This window comes from Lathamus discolor, chromosome 5 (genome assembly GCF_037157495.1).
Source record: "Lathamus discolor isolate bLatDis1 chromosome 5, bLatDis1.hap1, whole genome shotgun sequence".
In the NCBI taxonomy this organism is placed as follows: domain Eukaryota; kingdom Metazoa; phylum Chordata; class Aves; order Psittaciformes; family Psittacidae; genus Lathamus; species Lathamus discolor.
In genome coordinates this window covers 35,338,934-35,358,835 of record NC_088888.1, presented here as the reverse complement: position 1 = coordinate 35,358,835, position 19,902 = coordinate 35,338,934, and the positions used below count along the sequence as shown (strand labels likewise).

The following is a 19,902-nucleotide window of genomic DNA, read 5'->3' as shown; positions in this document are numbered from 1 at the left end:
TGAAGAAATGACACCTTCATGTGAATGACAATGAAATTCACACTAAAAGATATTGCTAAGGTTTTGCTTTTATTTACATCTACTTGCTTTATTCATATAGTTTTGATTAGACAAAAAGTTAATTTTCAACCATTACTAGCTCAAGAACGCAACATTGGTTTTTCCTTTTTGAGTTACTCAACCTCAATATTTCATAATGAATATAAGTACCTGAAAATACCTGCCATTTTTAAGGTTTTTTGGAAGGGTTGGAAGGTGAGTCCTTAAATGAAATACTTGTGTCTATTAGAACAACACATATATTATAGAAACCATGAATCAACCTTTGGAAACAGTTTTTTCTAATGGGTTCAGCATGTTGATTTCTTGTGAAAAGTAATCATTTGCTTTATATCTTGAGTCAATATGTTGCAGATTCTGATGACAGGAACTGAAAAAGAATACATGTACTGCAATTGCTGAATTGGATGGATCCACAATGAACAGACATCGACTACAGTGAGCAAGATCAACATTTGAGACTCAAATTTCCACCAGAAACCCTTCTGCTGATAAAGCCTAGACTCACAAATTCAAAAGGGTTACATCTGAGTGACCCGATTCTCTCAAACAGGCTGACTTCAAACTTTCCTATTCTCTTGATTTGTATTTGTTGTTGTTTTTTCTAAACCACTGGAGTGGTCTAGAACTCAAGTAATTTTCTTATTTCTTTCCTCATTTTTTAAGTATCCAAGCAGGTTTGCCTGCCAGCTTAATGAAAGCAACCACCAGCTTGATGCTGAGAATTGTTACTCAACTATTTAGGAAAAGGAGAGAAAATTTGTTTATTGCATGGCATTTTCATCAACTTTTTTTTACTTACCTTCACACAATGGTATGTTGCATTAGCAGCACAGACCAAGTTATTATTAGGCCAGCCATCCAAATCTGAATCCTCACCACAGATGCGCCCATCACCAGCATATCCTGTCCTGCATTCACATTTGTACATAGGATCACTGAAATGGCCCAGATAAATGCATTCTGCAGACTTATGGCAACTGTGCGTCTTGTCCTTGCATGGATTCTCAGGTTCACAGACCTGTAAGAGACCATATTCACTGAAACCTGCTGATACTCACAGTCAGCTGTGTGCACCTCAACTTTGTCAAATATCAGGGCAGTTATTTAGATGCCTGAAGACACGAACTTCGCTTTGACTGTGGTTAGTAAGTTATACTGCTCTGTCAGCTCACAACTCTAGACAATGTGTACAATGAAAACAATTAAAACAAACCACAGGAAAAATTGGACACTATTCAAAAGCAATTAAAGTGTGTGATTAACATTTTCAGAGCTCTGCTTTCATCCAGATGTCATTAACCCCTAGAAATTAACTGCAACAGAAAGTAAAATGTGCTCACCTCTTTCCCTTCAGTCTTTTGCCTGTCAGTATGCAAGGACTATTTTATTTTCTCAGATCAGAGACCTTAACGAATTCTCATGTACAACGAATGTATTTTCATTAACAGTGTCTGAGAATCTCACACAGATGTTCTACATTTAGACTTCACACACTGAACTAACCACAGATTGATTCAACAGCAACAAAGAGAAGGCATCCCATGACATCTGTTTTAACCTTTTTTGTCTTGTCTATCAAACCATAGTCTTCAAGACTACTTCCACTTCTGTTTTTCACCATTAAGAGGTGTTGTTTTATGGAGTAAGAACTTCAGACATATGTCTAATGACATCCACATTCTCAGCATTATATCTATGGAGAGAACGATATTGATTCTTCAGTTTCCAATCCCCAGAGTAGATATATACACTTGAGAGAAAGGAGAGCATAGCAGGGGAATGCTTGTTCCTGGCATTTAGCACTCATTTGGAACAACTGTGCAGATGCCAATGAAAATAAAACCCTAAAAAAAAAATCAACTCAAAATTCAGTGTTTTGTTACTCAAATCCAAAATACTCTGAAACAGTATTTATCTATTTCAGGTTATCTTTGGTACCTAAGTTTATCCCATGCTTCCATTCATAGATATTTTCAGGTGGGAATTACTCAGTTTCAAAACCCTCAAGTTCTCTTCAGTATCACTTACTTGCTTCTCTGTCTTGGCAACTTCCAGCCCTACCCCATAGGGCTGACTTCCTTTATAGCGTGGAGGACATGGCAAGCAGTGGAAACCTGGATTTGTGTTCACACAGCGATGGACCTGATTCACCTTAAAGCAAATGTCTGACACAGCTATACACTGCAGGAAAAGAAAGAAGAAATCAATGAGATGGCTATGTAATTCCCAAATAATGAAAATTTCAGTGATTTCCTGATGTTAATGGAAACAAAGCCAGTACCTCATCAAGATCCTCACAGGCAGTACCATTGCCAAGGTAACCTGCTGGGCATGGCCCACATGACCAAGACCCATCTGGGTAACTGTTGCATTCTGCTCCAGGAAAGCAAGGATTTGACAAACACCCATCTGGCAAAGACACATAAAAGTGTATATTAAGTTAGGAGCATAAAAGGCATATAAAATTTCATTTAAGAAACAGGCATTCTCTGTTCATTAGCTTAACTAATGTCTGAGGCAACAGATTCTTATAAGGACCCATAGAATTATGGTTATTAAATTCATTTAATATTAGATTGCTACTTCCAGTTGAATACTTTACAACATACTGAAGTCCTGTTTAAGAAATGCACCCTTGTTCAGAAATCAGTATTTAGAATATATATAAAAATCTCCCTGATCTAAAAAGCACCCTAAATAGTCAAATACATTTTCCCAAAACAAAGGTATAATTAGTAGTTTTCTGTAGTTTCAATTCATAATTATCCATTAAAGAAATGGCAACAATTAGTCAGACTGTATAAAGAATGACTAAACACCAACCAATTGGGCAATCCTTCTTATTGCACATATCATGTTGCTTGGTATCTCCCACACATGGCTTTCCTCCATACAGTGGCTCTGGACTGTTACAGAGGCGAGACCTCTCACGAATTCCTCCTCCACAGGTAACAGTGCAGGCAGACCATGGAGACCAAGGACCCCAGCGGCCATTCACTAGGACATGAAGAGAAAAGCATCACAGGCAATATAGTGGGGACAACATTTGATGCCATGATAACCCTTTCTTCAGATTCTTGACTGAAGAGAGTTTCTCACTATGAACACAGAAAGAAAGATGCTGGCACAGCCTTACACTGAGATAGCAATGTCTCACAAACAAACAAACAAACAAAAAAATACCCAACTGCTTTATAGGCATTTTTTGGCCAACAATTCAAAACAACATGCTGTGCCCAATGGCATGGTGTATTTCTATTTAAGCTGACGAGAACAAATACAGTGTCTTCAAAGCTCCCTACTAAGCTTCGATTTTTGTACAGAAAGCAGAGAGTGATCACAGATATAAACTTCTACTGAGCCAGACCTGAGCTTTGTGGCTTTTTTAATGGAAACAGTATTCTCAGCAAGGTTGCAGCTATCATTTTTGTTTTTCAATCCATTCAGTGTATCTTCAGCAGTATTCCTTGACTCAGTATAAATAACTTGTTTCAATGAATGTTGTGCATGTTTTGTATTGGTACAACTCTACTGATCATTCCTTCATCAATTCTGAATTTTCTTGAAATACAAACATCTTTGAACCAAACTCTGTGTGTGCTCTTGGTACTGCAAAAAAACCTAAGGGCCATGGTTTGTGTCCTTAAATAACCTTTTCACTAATTTTGCATGCACAGCTAGATCAAAAAAAAAAAAAGAAAAAAAATTGAATATAACTATTTAAGTACTATCAGGTTGGAAGCTTGACACCAGTTTCAAGATCATATTCTGTAAGTAGAATGGAAAGACTGAACAGAAGAGGGAACAAATATATACAAAGGGAAAAGAGTGATGGGAAAAAATATATGAAAGAAAAATGAAAGTGAATAGAGTGAATGGTCTCTAAAAAGATTAAAGAGTGGAGATGAAGAAAATTATAACAATTGAGTAAAATATGTTTACATACTTCCAAAGAAACCTGGCCACTAAGGGACTGGATGTCTATTACTAACATGTACAATAGAAGATTCCTTTTAGATAGTGTTTGTACTTTTGATATGCAGAAATAAATCACTAAGTTATAAAGTGAACATTTCTCAAACTCTTAATGTTTAAATGCAAATCACAACTTGGGAGGTTTACAAAAGCTCTGACTTCATGGCTGTCTTCATTTTAAGGGCACCCTTGTGTGCTATTTCAAACCAAGTTATAAATTGTGTTATTTCAAACCAATTTATAATTTATATTATTTCAAATCAAGTTACAAATTATATTTTCCATCACAGAAATTCACTGCAATTTAGATCTAAATAAAGAGAAAAAAATTAGCTGGACTATTATTGCACTGCCTTGGATTCAAGGCCACAGACATACCTGGACATGGAACCTTCTCGCACTTCTCTGTTTCACGCCCATTTCCCACACAGTTTTTCCCACCCATCTGGGGAATAGGGGAGTTGCAGAGGCGGATGCGGGTGATATTTCCTACTCCACAGGTAACTGAACAGGAAGACCAGGGAGACCAGTGACTCCAGCCACCATCTTGACGTACTGTGAGAAAAGACCAAAACTCAAGAAACAGCCCACCTGCAGCAGTAATGCAACCTCACGTGTGAAATTAACCTTCTTGTTAAGCCTCTCACTACACCTGATGAATGTTCCATGTCTTTCCTACCACTATCACAAAGCACATAAGCTCAGGCATTCAAGTACAGCTTTCTTAAGAATCTCAGTGACCAACATATGACTAACATGAATGTTATTAAATACTAAAATGTTTAAATAGATATTAAAAAAAAACTTTTCCCAATGAAATAACTTGTTTAAAATGCACTTTTGGAGATCTAGCAGCTTCAGCAATAGCCTGATGTACTAAAGTAGCCTATATATAGCAGCTACCTGCAACAGTATTAGCTACCTGGAGTATGATCCTTTTAAGTGCCTTAAATGTAAAAGCAGTTTAACATTTTGCAAAAGCCTATCATTCCCATACTCCTAAACACTACTAAGCTAATGGAATGGGCCAATAATTGTGAATGAACGGCAGATTAAAACATAGCCCCATGTGTCATGACTATGAACTCTGCATTGTCTTGAAACTCACTTCAAACAAGACTCCTGTTCAGAGAATCATACACTGGTTTGGGTTAGAAGGAACCTTAAAGATATTCAGTCCCAATCCCCCTTACACAGGAAGGGACACCTTCCACTAGACCAGGTTGCTCAAGGCTGTTTCATAATGTTAAAAACAGATGTTAACAGATCTAAGCCCAGATGCACATACCTATTGCACTGTCAGGTAAAGAAGAAATATTCGACAGGGGTGAGACGACAAAGAATCTAACATTAGCTACTTTAAATATGCATACACAAGTGCTCAAATACATACTGCCCCGACTAGTGAGCATTCATACGAAATCCAGACTAAGCTTCTGTTTATTTTTACTTAGAGATGCCCAAAGAAACTTAAAAAAAATGGAAAGGAGAAACTTTATTACTTACTGCGATGGTCACATTTCTTAAAGCTGCACATCCTTGTCTGGATGTGTGGGCCTGTACAAGCACTCCTGGTCACATCACATGACCTTCCTCGCATCTGAGTCCCAGAGCCGCACGTAACTGAGCACTTCGTCCAGTCTGACCATGGTGACCAGCCTTCCTCACTGTCATCAGCTGCAGAACAAAAGGAAAGAAGACCTGCTTAGCATCACTATTATCCTATTCAGATTTTCACTTCTCTTTCTGTAAGACATGAACTTTGCCCTTTAGATCTCTCTTTTTCTAATTTTGCTTTCCCAAACTGCCTCTGAACTTAGGGAATTATAATTTAATGTAATGAGAGGTTAGCCCAGGTAAGAATACTGGATCTTCATGAACTTCCTTGCAGTGTTTGTATGAGGTTCTAACCTTTGGAGGAAGAACATTTAATCTCTAGAAAAGACTGAGCCAAAAATTTGACTTCCCAACTGCCTCTGACTTCATAATATAAGTCAGTATAATGAAATGTGGCCTATCTCTTAACACAACATAACAGCATACATGACCAAGAGCACATTGTAAGCGTATACCCTACACTCTGAACAGGCAAAAACCCTGAGTATATTCCAATATGCTTTTATTTAGAGGATCTAAGCAACCATCATCTTCTGTAACTGCCCTGTCTAGTACACTGAAGTCACTTAACCAGTGAAACTATTAAAACTGCTCTCTCTAAAGGCTAGCTCACAGCCTGCAATGCCACCTTAAATGTGGAACAGATTGTCAAGGTTTATAAGTAAAGAATATGACAGAGAAGGAATAAAACTGAGTAAAAGAACTACAGTAACAAAGAGGAAAAATAAATTGCACTCTTAATAAAACAACACTGCAAACTGCTATTGCAAACCAACAAAAATCAGAATGTCCAGTCTTGAGAAACGCAACTGGGGAGGAGCATGTATCTAACCTTTAGTTTCTAATTTAGCTAGGCAAGTTATCAGTTTACTTCTAAGCAACCAATATAATCACAGAAGAAAGACCAGCTCCTCCAGAAGGTAGCTTCAAGCAGCCAAGTTACTTCATACGATTTTTATGTACATATATTTTTTTATATTTGATCTCACCTACCTTTACCTCTTACTTGTTTTGACCTTTCCAACACACTAGTAATGATTTCCAATATTGCCAGAGAGTATCTTTCTCTTTGGCTAAATACTCACAATGAGAGCAGACTGGACAGCATTCACCTTCAACAAAAGATGGATCAGCACAGGAGACTGCTGGGCAGGTGATTTGATGGCACACGACTTTAGAATCCTACAGGCAAAGAAAGTAATTTACTGACATGCTGACATCCAGAGACAAACAAAGGTAAGCATCTGGGGAAATTTCATGTGTGGAAATTCAAGCTGTTCTGTCTGTCATGGATACGGGGACTAATTTTTAAGAACAGCAAGTCTAGGTCAAGTTCTTCGGTAAATGTGACCTGACCTGGATGCTTGGGCTCAATTAAACCCACTCTCCATTTCTGCAAAAGAATAATGTTTCCAAAACCTTACCTGGCAGGTGCACTTGGTGCAGCTATCTACAATCCAGCTTTCATTGTCTGCAAAGACACGACCATCCTGCCAGCAAACAGACTGGTTCTTCAGTGTTTTGTTAGGCCCAATCAATTCCCACATAATTTGGTTCTCTTCAGACTAGAGGACGAAGTAAATGAAAATAAGTTGTGTACTTTGCAAGCAAACCATTTTAAATAAATAAAAAAAAAACCCCACAAAAAAGCCTGAGACACTAGTGGATTTAATTCTTCCTTCTTCAGAAAAAAAAGAAAAAAAGTATATTTTTACATATTCATGTACATAAAGATGACCTCAGATAGTGGAATACAGCATAGCAATTCTTCAAATAACAGTACAAAAACAGTCACACAATACTAAGAAATCTGTTCTTCACAATTTTGCTTTCCTCTAGTACAGCTCATCTTTAGATGGTAAGATTTTACTCCTGAGATATATGGCATAGTAATAAACTTCCTTCAGAAAGAATTAACTGATTCAGAATGAGAGGGGCAGACTACAGCAAAATGTCACCATTATGCTTCATGTTTAGGTACCCTGGTTAGCCACTTGCTGATATTTTCATAAATAACATAAGCATGGTAACACTGCTTTAGCAGTACACAGGCAAGGTTGGGTTTGTTAAATTTTGATTTCCAAACCTGCAGCAACCACAGATCTCTCCTGCGTATGAATGCATGTGTGTGTGTTCTTTTAAATCCAGTCAGCAAAAACCAAGCCATTGTTTAAGTATTATGCTCAAGAACTACCTAAACAGTCACTTTGAAAATGCAGGTCATCCCTACATTATGTAGCTATACCAACAGGTATATGTGTATATATGTGTATATACGTATACACATATATGTGTATATATATTATTATATTATATTATGTAATATATTAATATAATATAATTATAATATATATGCATATGCATATGTATATAACAGGTATATATGTGTAATAAAGAAATCTATTAACTGCCTCTGGTGTAAAGCAAAGAGGGAAAGAGCATTGACAGCAGACTTCTTTAAGTTCTACACTTTACAGTACTTGCCACTTTTTGGAGGTTGTCAGCTAAGTTGTTCACCACAATGCGCAGGCCAGTGAGCTCTGTGAACATCGTGCCCAGCTCTTCACAGGAGCGGTCACAGAATTCTGCCTTCTCTGGTTTCTCGCCCACATACTCAGTTGTAACAGCAGGACTCAAGTGGAGGATTTCCGTGCTCTCGTTGATGGTGTTCACTTCAGCTGGTGGCAAGAAAGGGAAAGAGAAGAGCAGCATTCACAAAGTTCTTCCACAGATTACAGATTCCTGCTGAAATCACATATTGGCACCCATGGGTAGGGTTTAAACACATCTATTTTGGCACAGCTTCATGCCAGATTATACCCATGAATAAAAGAGAGGGGTTAGATGTCAGCTGGTTCCAATTAGAAGCTTTCCCTTTTCAAAACTAAGAGCCAAGCTGTGTCTCATATGGCCCTCACTTTAAAACATAGTTGGCACTGCAGCACACTAATTTATGAAGAAGGCACAACAAAAGGACACAGTATCGAAAAGCAACCCATTTTATCCACTCAGAGCCATGACAGATTTCAGGTTTTTCATGACATATCACATTATTCCCTGATGCAGACAAAAAGGAAGGAAAAAGTTTCCTTGAAAACAGTCATTGTCCTTGTTCTTCCCATAAATTCCATAGTTACTTAGGTCAAATTTGAAACATTATGAAATTTCAACCAGTCTCCGGGCTACTCTGTATTGCTCTGCCTATTATAAAACTTTGAGTAGCTTTTATAAGAATAGTTTAATTCTGAAGTGAAATGAAGATCAAGGTAAGATCAGGCTCAGTATTTGATTTGTCACTCTAAATACTCCTCCATCAGGCAGGCTGTAATTAGAACAAAAATTTGCATGCATTAGAGAGCGAGAACTGAAGAACTGGACAGGTATTATCAAAGACTTCCTTGTCTAGCAAATTCATGAAAAAGACTGTAACAGAAGGCATCCACAGTAATTAATAAAAAAGGAAAATAGGTAACTAAATAAAACAGTCTGTGTTCTGTTAAGCATTTAAATCTCCACTATGTAAATATCTTATGGATTCCATGGAAGCCTTCTCTAAGGAGCCCAATGTACCCTCATTTTATATCAGCCATACTCAAATCCATACTGCCCTGTCTCTTGATAAAGACTTGTTTACCAAGTTTAGTAATGTTGTAAATAACATTATCAAATAACAGAGAGGAGAAGAAAGGATATTGTAATTTTAAAAGAAGACGTCAGAACACGAACATGTGCAACAAGACACATCATCAAAACACCCCAGTATCATTTAGTGTTTTCAAGTCACAGCAGGTGGCGATGCTTCAGAATTTTGAGGGCTTGATCTTACGCTTGACTACACAGTGTAAAGTGTTATATTTAAACGTACAAAGAGTGAAAATAAAAGTATTCTTCATTCATTTGAAATGCTAAAAATGAAAAAAACAAAGAACCAACTCATAAAATGACATTAAATAATTACTTTTCAACTGTATTTAAAATGATTGCCTTGATGTGCTTTTAAAGTAGCTATAAAGTATCTGCCACTAGCCAAGGTCTACAGAAAATTGTTCGCAGTATTCCAGAGTTGAAGTAATTGACCAGCTTCACTTACAGGATGCAAGAAAACCGATATACCACATAACACATCAGAACTCTGTGTCATAACTGTTTATTTCAGCTGTTTTTTGGTTCCCTGGAAAGAATGTAATTTTCCTACCACACTGAAACTCCAGGTTTCTCAGATTCCCCCATAGCACTTCTCAGATCATTAATTTCATATTTTTCAAGCCGACATGGTGTGTGCCTTGACCAGAACATTCTGAGGACATTAATAAAGCTGCAATCTCAGCAGGAAACATAAACCAAAACTATGTTAGAAGAACTAAATCCACACTTCCTACTGGTACTTGGCAGTGACTGAAAGAAGATGCCTGGGGATCACGGGGATATCAGTTCTCTGCTGCTGGCTTCCTGCTAATTTCTTAAGGACCACATGATCGTCTTTAAAATGAGAAACCAGAAGAGCAAATGCGCATCTTCTCACATATGCAAATGTCATTCTGTTGATCTAGCAGAAGGGATTTTATTGTTGTGCCTATTTAGGCGTGTTTTTGTCATCTGTCCTACCCAGAACTGTGTATAAGTCATGCCAAAAGTATTTAGGACATTCTTTTTACAAGGGCAAGTAGTAATAAGACAAGGGGGAATAGCTTTAAACTGAAAGAGAGGAGATTGAGATTAGATATTAGACAAAAATTCTTTACTTTGAAGGTGGTGAGACACTGGCACAGGTTGCCCAGAGAAGCTGTGGCTGCCCCACTCCTAGAAGTGTTCAAGGCCAGGTTGGATGGGGCTTTGAGCAACCTGGTCTAGTGGGAGGTGTCCCTGCCCATGGCAGGGGGCTGGAACTGGATGATCTTTAAGGTCCCTTCCAACCCAAATCATTCTATGATTCTATGACTTGCAGCCACCACACTACAGAGATACTTTCCTACCCTTTACTCAACAGCAATCCCAAGATACCATACCTCACATTCTCACACTAGGATTAAAGATATAATATAAAAACACAGTTCAGTCTCTGAAAAAGCAGCAGGCTTTTTGTCTCCTCAGAGCTAAGGGCACTTCTCTATTAACATCCACCACATTGTTTTGGGACACTTACACATACATATGTCATCTTAGTGCCTGTACCTCAGCTCAACAACTGGAACATCAAAATGGGCAAATATGTACCTTGCAGCCATGGCTTTTCAGCTGTGGTAATTAAGTTGTATAGGCAACACCAGAAAATCAGCCATGCACATAACAAGCCTATCAAGTAATTTTGATGGCCTCAAGCCACAGTGTGCTATGAGCTTTCTTCTGCTGTTGCTCAAGTAATTTTCACCTTGTATCATCCTCTTGGTGTTGCAAAGTAAAACTACTGTGAATTGAGCTGTGCACTAAATAATTCCCAGGAAGGATGAAACAAAACCCCAAGTCTTTATAATTTATCAGACCTGAAAGTTTGGTAGTTGACAGATGTGATTAAAAAAAATACCTTAAGAAAATATTATCTGTTGTCTACAACCACTGAAGGGTATAAGAATTCCTCTTAAGGTATGTATCAGCATGCAGAACTCAATTATCCCTTTGGGTTTCCATCAGCTTCCTTTTCATAGTAGAATTACAGTAACATCCCATTTCTACTTGGGGAAATTTCAAAACATTTGGTCACACTATTCCACTTTGTGATAATCAACCAGTAATAATAGAAAAGATTTATAGACACTGTTTTTAACTGGTTTTGCTGGTTCAATCCATCTACACCTAGTGATCCTACCCTGTTCTGCCTCTGACTACTGAATGTGCCCTCAAGGTTCTACCTCAACTTCTGGGCGTTGTTTTATACTGGTAAATGAAGCATGATAGATGAACAGCATCCTTTCGGAAACCACCCTTCTGTTATTTAGACTACAACCAGACCCAAAATACATGTTCCCTGTTACCACAGCAGTTATGCTCTTCAAGCATTTTATTCCACTAACAAAGCTGAAAACTAGTAATCAGTAGTTCTGAGTAGTTTCTCAGTAGCTTCTGAGTATAAGAAACAGCTTGGATGGGAGAGATGACAACCAACAAATGGGGGCATGTCTTCTTGCCTGTGCCATATAAGGCCAACTTCCATTCTAGCAAATGTGACTCATTTCTAACACATTGGCACACCTCTGGAATGTATAAAATAACCATCCAATATTTTTTATCAAGATTTAGAAACAGACTAGCAAGCTCAGTTAAACTTCTTGTGCATATACAAATATACATACCTCTATATAGACATATACACACATTTATATATCGCATAGAGACTTCATCATAAGGTCTCAGTACTTTGGCCCCCTTTGAAGCAGTCAAGGCCTGCTACTGCTTAATTTCTAGGTTTTGCATAAACAAGGGAAAAGGTTGAGTACAGTCTGCTTAAATGATTTGAGTTTCAAATAAAACCCTGAAGTCCTGACTGCCTTGTGCACCCACCAAATTCCTCCAATGGACTCTGTTGTCTGGTTCTTGACTGAGCTCTTGCTAGTTACAAACTCTGGAAGGTAACATAGCCAGCACCTCCCATGAGCTTAAGTACAAAACCTTAGTGAATACTTGACAAATTTTCATAATTCTTTTATAATTAATCAAATACACTCCCATACACCAAGGGCTCCCCCTTCCTAGTGAGGTCAGCACGAACTTGACTAACAAGAACACATCAGGCTGTCACATACAAGCCTTCCATACTTCTTAGGTTTTTTGTTTTTGTGGTTTTTTTGTTTTCCCTTATTTTCCTTAGGTTGTTTTGATTGACAGTGCTTTGGGTTTCAAACTCAAAGCCTCTCACAATCAACAAACTTATTGTGTAGGAATTCAGCATCTTTAAGACTTGGGAGATTTGTTCATGGGCCCATTGACACTCAGGAGCAAAATTCAGAAGCAACATTACCACTGTTGTGTTCAAAGAATCATAGACATCTCGCGGAATAATGCAAATATTTTCATACATGTTCATGTCTTCCTTTTATTTCTATTAATTCCTTGCTTGACAGCTTTTCTCCCAATTTAAAAACAAGGGCTGAGTTATAAACCTAAGTGATAAAAACGAAAAATAGTAGGCTAGACAGTAGAAATCTATCCCAACACAGCTAAAGAATATGTTCCTATTACCACCAAAAAGCAGCATGTTGCATAGCTTTAGGATAATACATCACCATTGACATTTCTGATTTTCAGAGTTAACTGAACAGTATTAACGAGATAAAAAGCCTTACTTGACTGGCTTCTCTGGCATCCTTTTTTACGCAGAACATCCTCTATTGAAGTATCAAAGATTAACTGAATATTTTGCAAAAGACCCTGCAATAATAAAAAAAAATAATTAAAAATCAGTTAGGCCAATTTGGGCATAAATAACACCAGGTCTGTCTCAATCCCATGCCACTGACTGGATTCATCCATAAGTAAATATGTAAAAAACAATCTAGAAGACATTAAACCTGACACAATAGAAAAAATATAGTTTTGTTATATACAATTCCAATACTATAAGCAGCAGAACCAGGTATGTTCTGGAATTAGTCATAGTAAAGGTTTTTGATCAGCTGTGAGCTCAAATCTCCATGCTTATAACACATTTTAGATTATAGTTCTATGAGTTATTCCTCATGAGGTAAAGCCAACCTTTGAAGTTCCTGTCCCATCACACTTCAGTCCTTAGCCACACATTCCCAAGCACCATACTTCACTGCCTCCTCAACTGTGCTGACACTACCATGAGACAACACTGTAAAACCAGACTAGTATGTTTCACTCAAAAAAAAAAAAAAAAAAAGAAAAATATTATCAAAGAAAAAAACATTACTTTTAAACCAGATTGTTTCAATGATCCATTTAACAGTAGAGCTCCAGAACCAGTTCTATGAGCACAACTGATGGAGAAACTTAGTCATGGAGACAGGAACAGAGAGCTGTGGTCAAGAACTTCTGGCTTCCCTGCCAAAACTGGTCACCCATGGAACCACAGTCCAGCATGTCACGCTCTAGCTGACAACTAGGTGGCACAACAGGATGAGAAAGAAAGGGGTTTTGGAAATTTCTGAAGACCTGAGTTCAAGTTTGATTTCAGCTGTGAGTGAAAAGAAACCGTCCTTGGGCCACTATATGAGGCAGGCAGCGATTTTAATTTTATAGGAAAATCAGGAAGTTTGTAATTGCTTCAATTTAAAACAAAACAGAAAGAATAAATGTTTTCCACAAAAAGGGAAAAAAATATTCATGTATACGACTGATCAAAATATTTCTAATTTTCTTCCCCATACCTGTTTTTGTTGTCGTTCGGTTGTTTGTTTTTAATTGAAACTAAAGGTTATTCCGAATGGCAAAGATATTCTGCTAGGGGATGGACCAATACCACATGGTTTAGCTCCAATAAAAAAAAAAAAAAAAAAAAAAAAAAAGGTTTCTTCCTTCTTTCAAATAAAATTTAAAAATATTGACAGGCTTCTATGACCTGGATAGATTTCAATGGAAAAATACCTCTTCAGGAAATTCCCAAAGAATTTTACAAATCACCACAAAAAATGCAACATGTTTAACAGTCTTACATTTGGAAAGAAAAAGTGGATGGTTGCATACGAAAGCCCATAAACTGGCTTTGTGCAGTCTGCCTGGATCTAGGCTGTGTTTTACCAGTCCTTTGCTTTCAGGAAACCCAGATTCGCACAACACAGATCCAGCAATGAATAAAAACACACTCTGGAGAAATTCTGCTTGGGAACACCTGTGACCCCATCAAATCCAAGAGGTGCTGGGGAACAAAACTGTGCCTATTGCATCTTCTCAAACTATCTGAATTTACTTTTTTACCTCACCAGAGACCCAAGCTTCTCCAGGTTACCTACCCTGAAATGATTCTCCCGAATAGACCCTTTCGCCACGTACATTCTGCTGTTCTCTGCTTTCAACTGCTCATAGAAAGGCTCCTCCAAGATGAAGCTGTCAATAAGGTCACAGCCAACATAGAGGTTGTAGTTCTCCCCTGTTATTTGCATGGTGAGGTTCTTCCACTGTGAGTCGGCAAGGTCCACATCTTCCAAGGAAATCACGTTCTGGAAGCCATCCACCCAATAAATAAGGTCCAGGGTGTTGGCACGGCCATTAGAAATGATCTCAAACTGCCTCTCACTGATGCCAGGACCCTCTAAAGCAAGGATAGTGCCTCTAGATTGCCTGTCCTGTCTCAGGGTGGCTGAAAGGATAAAGCCCTCATTCTGCCGTATGAGTTTGACAATCTTTTTTAATTTCTCTGGTTTACATGGAGGTATATGGTCAAACCGAATGAAACGATACGCTGGGATAGAGGGGTCTGGACCCCGGAACAATTTTGCTCCAATTGTCTTTCGGTTTATGTTACTGATTTGAAGTAAATCAAAGGTAGTCTCCTCTTCCTTCTCACCATCTGAAAGAGTTAACAAGGTGTGACAATGTGTCTACAAAAAGTCTTAAAAGAAACAACTCTGCACATTATACTTAGCAACTGCAATTACATGGCAAGTGCAAGGATCAGCAGAGTAAACCTAACAGTTTCATACTTCCACAAACACAACTGCTCCTACTAGCACATCAGTTAATGGTATTTTCCACCTGACATTTTCATTTACATGAGAACTCTTTCCTTCAATGTCCATAGGTATAAATATGTTTGGTTATATAACCAAATATGTGGCTATATAACTAAACATACGGCTACACATTTTATAGCACTTGAATACACACTTGTATATACATATATATGCTGCATACATATGCCTACACAGGATGCATCTACCAATGTATTCATTAAATATTTTTAGTATATATGAATGGATAAGGAAGTTGAGCAAATTTCTATATTTTGACTATCAACTAATAAAAATCAAATTATGAGAAGCCATGCGGCCACATGACAACAGGAAGCAAGAGATTTGCTTTTAACAATTCAGGCCAAGAAGTCAGATGTAAATGAGGGTCTGGCACTGTGCCAGCTTATACTCTACTTGTAGCTGGCCTGTAGAGGTCTATTTCTCTACCTCTGTCTTTCTAAAATGTTCATCAGACTCAGTGACTCTGCTTACATGTCACTTTCACCATACATTTCCACTGGAGAGGAAAGTATAACAAGAATTACTTCTTAGAGTTATTTATTATTGGAGAAACTTCATTTAGCAGTAGTAAGATGCATCTACCAAACACACCACTGGGAACTACTATTCTAGACACTTCTAAAAAATACAATATGATTACTTTGCCCACTGTAGCTCAGATAAGCAAATGTTTTACACTGACTTTTAGCTTTGTGAGTTACTAAATCTCTGGTTAAGAAGTGTCAGAACTTACCCTGAGCATTTGAGGAAACCCACAGGGTTATCAAGATAGCAAGCCACAAGAGCCCACTCCTCTGCAGCATAACTCCTATGAATAAACCAAAAAGTAGCAAATATTAGGGAAATAATATTTATCAACCACAAATATTTCAATTTATCTCATGAAATGCCATAAACAGAACTCTCATGATAAGCAACTATACCTATAAAATCTGAATTTCTATCTTGTCTGATTTTTATCATTTTTATTCTGAAGTTACTCTTGATGCCAGAAGTAAAACATGATATCAAGTGAAGGGAGGAGGAAATCTGGATGATAAAACTCATTTTTAGGTAAATGCCCTTAAGAAAAAGGGAAAGAAACAGAAAATATACAGTTTTATCCACAATATTTCAGTTGCTGGCACAAGGACCACATGACACCACTACACGAGATAGAGAATAAGCTGCATCTTTATTTCGGAGCACAGTGTTCAGCTGAAATTCCCTGTAGAAAAATGGGATCTCACTATATGTTGGTTTTGGTTACTAGTTTTACTATTCAATACCTTTTTCAGTGCTATCATACAAACCCCTCTCTCCTTCCTGTGTATATATATATATATATATATATAATATATCATTCATCCATTCTTACAACCCTCTGCACCCAACCACAGCTGGATAAAGAGCCTTTTAACATTTTGCCCTGAAGCACTATGCAGCTATAAGCCACGTAGCTATATCTCCAGATGTGCATACGCTCAAAATGAATGGAGCAGATGGCGTTCACTGGAACGTGCAGACGTTCATGCCTCTGGATATAGCCATATCGATCCAACACTGCTAATTCCACATACTTTCGTAAGGGCTCGGGGATGCCAACATTCACCACCTACACTTTCTTTGTCTTGCGGGGAGCTCTTACTACCTGCCGCCCCGAGGAAGAACCGCTGCAGCCAACTACCGGCCAACGCCACGAAGCCTCTTTCCCCTCTCAATCCCAGCGCATCCCCCACGGGAGCCGTCCCTGCGGGCACGGCGCGGCGGACACACGCCGCACTCAGCCTCGGGTCAGCCTTCCTACGGCAGGTCCCTTCCTTTGCTACCCGCGCACGCGCGGGGGACGGCTGCCCACGGAGAGCTCCAGTCCTACAGGAGCAGCTCCCACCGCCTCCCCCCCCCCGGAGGGGGTATTACGGTGGGGGGGGGTACGGCGCCGTCCAGCCTTGTGCCTCACCTGGCTTGGCGGAGCCGACGGCGCGCTGAGGCTCTACCGGCGAAGACCGGAGCACAGTACCCTGCCGCCGTCACAAGTCCCTCCACGGCCCCGCGCCGCTGCCTTTATGGGCTACGGGCCGGGCCCCCGCTGTCAATCAGCGGCGCCGGGGCGCGCCCCTGGCTCTCCCCTTCGCGGCCGTGACATAGCCCCCGCGCCGCCCCCTCCCCACCGTGTGGCCCGCGCTCGCCTACCTGCGAGGCCATTCCGAGCCCGGAGCCGCCCCTGCTCCGCCCCGCGACCGCCCTTCGCGGGCGGTGCGGGAGGCGGGACGGGGACCGCTATTTCCCTCGGGGCGCAGCGCGGGGAAGCGTCCGGGCGCGTCGTCGAGCTTCTGGTTTCGAGGCGGGACGAGCGCGGCAGCCCCGGCGTGGCAGAGCCCCCGGGAGGCGGCGCCAGGCCCCGGCAGAAGGGAGGTGAGCGCGGCCGGAGCAGCCGCCGCGGCCGCCCGACTCCGGTCCCTGCGGGCGTGGAGCGCGTTCCCGGCTCCTCCGGACCGGCCGGGAGCTTCGCGAAGCCTCGTCGGCTGAGAGCTCGGTGCTTCTGCCGGCACTGCGGCAAAACTCGACCTTCCCGAGCGCTGAATCATTTGTCTCATTTTAAACTTCTTTATTTTTAAATTACACAGCAGCCAAAAGGCGAGACGTGTCCCCGTCTACCCCCACACCCCTGTCTGTAAGTCGGCTGGAGGTAAAGTTTTGTAAAGCTTACTGGAGATCAGCCAGCAGCTTCTCAAGCGAGCCCAGCAACTCAGTCCCCTTTTCTCCGTAGGAAGCACCAGCTCCTTTGACCTCAAGGAGGGCTCAAGTGGGCTTGTTTAGGCATCTCCGTAGGGAGAGAGCCTTGGGCTAACGAAAGAGGCGCACAAATCTTACTCTTAGGCTGCTTCCGCTCTAGTTTGGAGAACTGGAATGTGTCTCTACAAACCAGGGCTCCAGTCCCAACCCTGGGACTTGCAGGTTACCATGCTGAGGCGCTGCTAGCACGGCTGCAGACACCATGCTTTGTGGGGAGCAGGAGAATGGATCACTGCAGTGGGTCCACAGAACCTGTCCTGCATGTTGTCAGGAGTCAAACAAGGAGACCAGGATCCCTGCTGCTGAGACCCGAACTGGGGTTGCAGAATATAAATGGCAGGATCCTGCAGCTGATGCGAAGAAACATGGATTTGGCTGAGTTGCCTACAGAATCCAAGAAATGGAGCCCTGTCAAATATATAGATGAATAAACACAACAAATGTTAACAAAAAAAAAAAAAAAAAAGAAAAAAAATTGAATTCATCAACTTTGCTTATCACAATTTGAAATTCCAGCAGAAAAAAGTGTTGATGTTTCAGAACTCGGAAGGCTCAAAGAACTTCAAAGGCTCAATCTGTCACTAGAGCAGAAAACACCAGTGCAATGCCAGTGCAAGCATTGCTGCCTTTCCTTTTGCCATGAAGCTCCTTCCAACTTGGCTGGCCTTGGCCTTCCAGGGTAGCAGGAGCCAAGGATCCTTCCTCTTTCTCACAAGGTCCAGGAGACAGAGCCAAGGGCTTTTTTGTCCTCCTGAGACATTTGGCTTTCAGTTTTGCGAAACCTCAAGAATTTAAAAAAATAGCTAATGAAGATCACAAAACCTCAAATTCTACTGAGTTTACTCACCCCCCACCCCCACCCCCCCCCCTCCATATTAAGACTTGGTCTTTGTATCTATATATGTAGCTGTATGGTATGTTTTCCACAAGACTGAACAGCACTGGCACAACTCTTACAAGGAAGCTGCTCTGGGTTTACAGCTGGAGAAGAGGGGGCAACAAAGTGTTTGAGAGACCTAGAAGGTATCTTTGAGATGGTGCAGTTTGCTATTTGTATGTTCATGTACAAAGAGTTTTTACAGTGGAAATTTTTAAGTTAGTAGAAGAACAGTGCAAAGTAAAGAGACAAATTTCATCATGATTGCTTTGAACCAGCTACCTCATAACAAAATTCTTCTTTCCATCTCTGTGGGTGTTACAGGAATGTAAGACTGATAGCATATTGTTTCAAGCTGAGTGATTTATGTGTAGGATGATGAACTTTAGGAAGATATATTGGGTTCTGTTCTTTCCACGACTGTGGAAATGCTCACTACTCATTTTTCCCTGGCCACCTTGGAAGAGGTAAACATCCTCTTACTTCCAAGATTCCTGAGAGAAAGGCTCACAGGAGTGAATGCACACTCTGCTTTCCCTAGCTAGCCAATGTATACATGCAAACATTGGAATTATATTCACATTTCTCATTCTATCTGCCATTTTAGTGCAGAGTGAAAGTGAGCAGTGGTAATTAGGGAGATAAAGTCATATTTACTAATATTTAGGAATGTTGGTGAGGTAACAGTAGTTCTCATACTAATGGTCTTTGTTAATGTTTTACATTTCATTGAGTTTGCTTCAGACTGGCACATCAGACAAGAGCATAGGTCCTTAACTTCTCATTTCCTTATGCACTCCTCTTTGCGTTTTTCACTCTACTGTTTGGATTTTGACTTCTTTTCTCTTCTGCATAAGCCCATTCTGGATCACTTGCAAGATTATATGCGTTACTGAAAATTGCTGGAGAATGGCAAGATTCTGATATGGCACTGTCTCAGAAAGAGCT

General features: G+C 40.0%; 1 protein-coding gene across 3 annotated transcripts in view; it reads right to left on the bottom strand.

The window, feature by feature from the left end:
• Positions 1-17,520, bottom strand: part of THBS2 (thrombospondin 2) — a 34,119-nt gene extending 16,599 nt beyond the window's left edge. The window contains exons 1-13 of one of the 3 annotated variants that reach the window (XM_065680374.1): positions 17,475-17,520; positions 16,036-16,110; positions 14,562-15,118; positions 12,933-13,017; positions 8,140-8,333; positions 7,080-7,220; positions 6,741-6,837; positions 5,545-5,715; positions 4,417-4,593; positions 2,887-3,060; positions 2,345-2,472; positions 2,092-2,244; positions 863-1,081 (exon numbers count right to left, since the gene is read on the bottom strand). In XM_065680374.1, coding sequence (XP_065536446.1) covers positions 863-1,081; positions 2,092-2,244; positions 2,345-2,472; positions 2,887-3,060; positions 4,417-4,593; positions 5,545-5,715; positions 6,741-6,837; positions 7,080-7,220; positions 8,140-8,333; positions 12,933-13,017; positions 14,562-15,118; positions 16,036-16,105 — 2,166 coding nt within the window. In that variant the 5' untranslated portion in view covers positions 16,106-16,110; positions 17,475-17,520. Of the gene's footprint in view, positions 1-862; positions 1,082-2,091; positions 2,245-2,344; positions 2,473-2,886; positions 3,061-4,416; positions 4,594-5,544; positions 5,716-6,740; positions 6,838-7,079; positions 7,221-8,139; positions 8,334-12,932; positions 13,018-14,561; positions 15,119-16,035; positions 16,111-17,241; positions 17,401-17,474 lie in introns of those variants that run through there. The other 2 variants (XM_065680375.1, XM_065680372.1) reach the window with 2 other exon arrangements.
• Between the last annotated feature and the right edge of the window lie 2,382 nt (positions 17,521-19,902).